Source organism: Peromyscus californicus, unplaced genomic scaffold (assembly GCF_007827085.1).
Source record: "Peromyscus californicus insignis strain IS unplaced genomic scaffold, ASM782708v3 Scaffold_41__1_contigs__length_357258, whole genome shotgun sequence".
NCBI classification, from domain to species: domain Eukaryota; kingdom Metazoa; phylum Chordata; class Mammalia; order Rodentia; family Cricetidae; genus Peromyscus; species Peromyscus californicus.
Window position 1 is genome coordinate 136,414 of NW_026294553.1, and position 5,749 is coordinate 142,162.

The 5,749-nt window shown below is 47.2% G+C and overlaps 1 protein-coding gene across 1 annotated transcript; it reads left to right on the forward strand.

Annotated features, from left to right (window-relative positions):
* Window positions 1-571: 571 nt before the first annotated feature.
* On the forward strand, window positions 572-3,855 carry LOC128123710 (rhox homeobox family member 2-like). The gene is made up of 4 exons (XM_052759982.1): window positions 572-1,116; window positions 1,292-1,745; window positions 2,401-2,446; window positions 3,645-3,855. Exons 1-4 carry the CDS (start codon window positions 1,035-1,037, stop codon window positions 3,735-3,737), a joined length of 675 nt encoding a protein of 224 aa, XP_052615942.1. The 5' UTR covers window positions 572-1,034; the 3' UTR covers window positions 3,738-3,855.
* Window positions 3,856-5,749: the final 1,894 nt, after the last annotated feature.

Genomic DNA, 5,749 nt, shown 5'->3' on the forward strand with positions numbered 1-5,749 from the left:
AGGGGATTGAGCCACCCCTGACTAGGTGGGCAATGGGTGAACAGAGAATGATCATCTCCTTGGTGTGGGCTAGACCATGTGGACCGTGGGCCCTCCAGTGTCTCAGCCTATGCTATACCAGAGAACTAACCCATCTCCTAACAATTACCTCAATCATTGTCCAGACTCTACCATGATCCTATTAAAAACAAAAACCACGAAATGACAGAGCTCAGTGGCTCTTTTAAATTTTGGGAATGTCACCTACTCTGGAGAGTCTCTCTAACTTTTCCTCAGTTCTGCCCCGTCCTGCAATGATTCTTTGTAGAGCTTCCATCCAGAATTGCTTACTCCTCCTGTCTTTCACCTTCACAGCTGTGAGGTTTGGAGCCAGTACCCAGGGTTGATCTTTGATGCCCTCAGGTATCTGGGTCACCCGAGGACCTTGGTCAAGCACAGCTAGGTAGAGAAAGGTCTCCATCAGAATGAGCTTGTGAACACCAGTGGAATTCAGCCCTGTTGGGAGCACAGTCTCTCAGGAGGATCTTGCCCTGGCCTACCCACATAGTTGCCATCATACAGGGCTCTTCAAGGCAGCACAACCAAGATTGGGGCATTTTGTTTGAAGGACATTTCCATAATTTGATAAAGTGATTTAGCTGGGCTCAAGGGCCTGCTGAGTTTGAAAAGGTCTTTTGGTTACTCCCTATGACTGAATTTGGACAGTCCAGCATTACCCAAAACTAGAGGTGTCAGCTAAGGAGCAAACCAGAGCCACAGGTTCCGCACCCCCACCGCACACACTCACTGCAGTTTTTAAATACTCCCTGCTCTTTGCAGCTCTAAAGTGCTTCAGGCTAAGCACCTCAGAGGACAAGCCCACAGCCACTGAGGCTGTGCAGGCCAGAATGTGTGATTGGACACATTGTAATTACGTTGAGTCTCCAGAAGACAAGCCTTCCGGGTTAAGAGTCACAGCTGTACCTCTGGCGTCAGACCGTGAGGACACGGCTTTTAAGTCTTCAGAACTCGGGTCTGATTGAAAGATTCCTGGCATGGAGTCTCGCCAGTGCTGCTGCCACATTTTCACCAGGTTGCTGTGTCTAGGAGCTAATGAAGACCAGGAACAACAGCATGGTCAGTAAAATGGTTCTGACTCTTCTTGGGCAAAGTCCGGGAAGCAAATTTGGTGGAAAGGCCAGTGGCCAGGCACTTTGATTACCGGCTCTGCCTGTGGGCCCTCTCCAGGCTTTCCAATGATCCATGGGCCACGATGCTCAGATCTTTATCTTTGTGTTTTTCTCTCTTGCAGGTGGGAATGAAATAGTCCCGAAGGCTGAAGAGGAAGGAGGAAAGAAAGGGCTTGTACAGAGCGAGCTTGCTCAGGGTGAGCTTGATCAGGGCGAACTTGCTCTGGGCGAACTTGCCCCAAGCAAGCCTGCTCAAGAAGAGCTTGCTCAGTCCGGTCTTACTCAGGAAGCCACAGGAGTGGTAGAGGAGGGAGAAAACGAAGAAGAAGAAATGGAAGGAGGACAAGCTGGAGATGGTAGTTCTGGCGCCATGGACAAGGGGATCCAGGCAGAAGGTGGTCATGGCAGCAGTATTGAACAGCAGCCTCAGCAAGAGGCGGCAATGCCTGAGGGCACCAACAGTCTCCAGGCTGGTGACAACCTGTCTTTCCGGAGACGCACCAGATTCACCCAGTCTCAGCTGCAGGACCTGGAGCGTCTTTTCGAAGAGACTCGCTTCCCCAGCTTTCAAGTAAGGTAAGCAGAAGGCCTGTTAGGCGCCTGGTTTTCTATCAGTGCATCCAGGCTGTCCTTTGGTGCTCCCTGACCCCTGATTTCCTCTACAAACAAAGCCACCATGTCTGGACCCTCCAGCAGAAAATGGATTCTGGAGTAAGCAGATGTGCCCTAGTCCAACTGGAAAGATTGTGTTTTGTTGCCTGTTTAATTGACACGTGAGTGGGAAATTTAGACAATGCTTGTTCTAAATAAGTCTCTGTAAGTATGAATGAGAAGCCTGAGTTGTGGCTGGGAAAATGCAGGAGGGATTCCACCTCAGATTAAAATTTGACTAACACATTTCATCGTGGAGGCTCTGTTAATGAAGCTTTACATGATAAGTACATAGACCACATACCTGTGTTTGGGGGATTACCCTTAATTTTGGTCCCTGAAAGAAACCTGTTACTGAAGTAAGTCTCAAAGTATGTGTGAGGAATACTGTGTGTGTGTCTGTGCGAGTGTGTGCATGTGTTTGTGTATGTGTCTGGGTGTGTGTGTGTGTGTGTGTGTGTGTATGTACACATGTCCACACACACAAGTGTGGACACAAACATTTAAAAGCAAACAGGACATGTCTTTATACAGTTTATTTCCACTACAAGGCCTGAATGTTGGAATCTTTTCACTTCAGGAAGGATCTTGCAATATCAATGGGTGTGCCGGAAGCAGATGTGCAGGTCAGTATTTTTTAAAAAATTAATGTTTTGGAAGGGCTCCACATCTTGTGATGGTGCTGTCTAGAAGAGAGGTGTAGCAGCAAATTGGGACCTGATGTTGCATCCCAAGGATGCCAGACCCAGTCCACAGCCAAACTAGGCTCAAGATGATGAAACACCTCCATTTTCTCAGGCAGGAAATGCCAACCTGGACACCTGAAACCTAAGATGCCAAGGTGCTTTGTCTGACCCTCAGTGAACATAGTGTGTTCTCCATGACCTTCTGAAGGCTGTGCAGCCCGCATGCCTCACTTAAGTGAAGAGACCATGTTCTTGCCCACCTTCAGCTCTTTCACTCTGTGTGTCTCAGAAAACCTTTTCTCAGACTTCTTGATCTAGTCTGTAAATGTCCCATGCCTGGCTTAGTTCTGAATCAATACTGGGACCAGGAACCTCAAACGACCCATAACCCTTTTACCAGGCTTTTGTTGGTTATGTATGTGAACTCTGCTCACCATTACAATCAGTCCTGACTTTTCCAGACCACATGCCCACAAGGGAAAAGACCTATACACAGTATGCTTGGAGGCTGGGGAGGAAGCATAGAACAGGAAGAAGTGCCCTTTGTCTCATAAAATGTGCATTGTGGATACTCATAAAAGGCTATCACCATGGAGCCTTTTACAGAAAGCTTTGGGCCTTGAGATAGTACTCTGGGGTTCCAAGAGAACTGTTTTTGATACTTTTCAACACACAGCAAGGACTGAACTAGATCTGCATGCTTTCCTGAAAGAATGCGTTAAAAGTATCAAGTGATGGAGAGAATAGACTATATTCTGGGTCTGTTCCATAGCAGAAGGACTGGGTGTGGGGGTACATGTCCTCAGCGGCTTCATGGGGGTGTTTTGACTGTTTCAATGAGAATGAAACCTGTTGCTTCCAGCATTCTGAACAATCAGTACACACTTGAGGTAAGTCTTCAACCGTTCTTGGGGTTAGATCGATAAACAAACAGTTTCTGGGCAAACAGAAATGTGGTACTTTGCTAGGGGAGTAGCTCTGTCCTGGAGCACATACCTAGCACATACTGGCCCAGGGATGGGTTCCATAGATGTTCTAAAATGCTAGTAAAATTGAGCCAGTATACGTGGTTAAAGGATATGTTCTTCAGTGGTGGTACAGTACAGTGTACTAAAGCAACCCTTTCTTCTGCTTGTAGGATTGGTTTAGGGCCAGGAGAGCCATTTTCAGAAGCAATAGAAAGGTGGTGCTGATTGATGCACCACCTGGTCCCCACAACAACGATTCCTGAAGATTTTGGAGCAGCTCATGTGTGGCCTCTTTCCAAAGCCAGATGACCTGGAACCTGGCCCTGCCCCCAATGTCTCGGCCGCCTGTGCTGGTCATGACAACCTTTTCTTCCCTGCAATTATCTCCACAATAAAGAGGTGGATTCTAAGTATGTTGGTTCCATTGTTTTTCAGGTTACTAAAATGTGAGTATAAGTATTTGAACCATATTAGCCTATTCCAGAAATGGCATTTATGGCAGGAGGTGACACTGGCAAGCTGTGGTCACTGTGCCTTGCTGAGTGAGGAAGATTTCCAGGTGCTATGCTGCTTCATGCTGACCCCACATGATTCTCCACACCCTCATCATGGGCTTGTCAACTCACTCCACCTCTGTGGAACAATTATTTATAATGTCAGGTGGGGCAAGTCTCCAGCAGAGGACACTGTGTTTCTAGTCATGGCTGTTCCCACCCATACTCCAGTATGTCCCACCCTAGACCTAATCCCCAAGGGGTCATGGTGGGGAATCACACAGGGAGAAGCAGAGATAGACAGAGAGATGGGTTCACTGGGGCCCTGGAGGCATCAGGAGGAAGGGTCCTGAGGCTCCACATTGGATGTTCCAGCAAGACATGACTTTCCTGAGTTCCATACAGGCCCTTGCCACCATCTTCCAGGTACAGAGTGTTATCTGGTGACATGCTCCAGTTCCTGGCTGCCACATCCAGTGGCTTCAGTCTTCTCACTGAGGCTGATGTTCCATGAACGGAACCTGTGGGTGGCATCCTGTGCCTCAGCTGACTGTGGATTCTCATTCTGTGCTCCCCGGTTATGTGGAACTGAGATGTGCTGTTGACACTCTTCCTGGGGAGCCGGGAGAAACTGGGAACAAACATCTTCTAAGCCTAGTTGGAGCTATCAAGCCTTTTACTTCCTGTGTCTTAACCATCTCTCCCTTATTATGATATGTTTCGCCTCCATTTGGAATGTCTTTTGTCTTCAGGAGCTTTCCTCCAAATGGAATGTCTTATCTTGGAGGAAACGGCTACACAAAATGTGTATCCAGCTACAGGGCCAGATCCTGTGGAGGCATGCTCTAGGTGACCACATGTCTGGCTCAGTTTCTGACTGGACTTCCTATCAATTAGAAGAGGCTCCACTTTTCTGTAGCTTACATTGCTGTGCAAGGGACCGTGTGTCTGTGAGAAGGCACCTTCATAAAACATGGACGGAGACTGTGGGGAGACCAGGTAAATGTGTGAAAAGGGATCTGTGTTTCTATTGGCTGACTACACATGACTGGCTGGCATCTGTGTCTAAGGGTAAGCGTTTTCATTGATACTTTAAGAGAAAAGACTTTCTGCTGTTCATTGAGGACATTTTGTAAACATCCCTTCACTCAGATATCTCAAATCCATATACAACTTCCTCCTGAAATCACGGGGCTCGGTTTCTATGACTTCCCTTGTGTAGTAGGACTTATTAAAGTCAGAGCCCCCACTTCAGGGACTCTGAAATCCCTGTCTTACTGCTGGGTTTACCACGCTCTTGAAGAACTTTCCACCCACAGAGAGCACTGTGAGCATAACCACCATGCAGCGTCAATCCTTACCTTCCGGATCTTTCTCTCAAGCCCTTTCAGTCCATAGTAGCAGTGCTCTATGTCTTCCCTTCAGTGAAAGGCTGGATATTTCCTCCAAAACAATGAGCTGTTTGATTTAGCTAATATCCAGCATTATTTGACATGGTTTTCCTATTTCTAGCCATGGTGTTCACATTTATAGGTTGAGATGTTTGCCCTACAATATAATTAGAATTCCTGGGGGCTGTCCAGCCATGCTGCAGCTCTATGCACAGCTAAGCCTCCAGTTCTAATACTTCTTTTTTATAATTAGTTAATTAACCAAAAGCCAGATATTTCTATGCACTCCTGTGAACAGTGGGAGGGTATAACACAAGGAAGAACAGCACTAGTCATCCTGATGTACACAGTATGTGACATGTGAGGTTCAGGCTTCCCTGGGATACATGA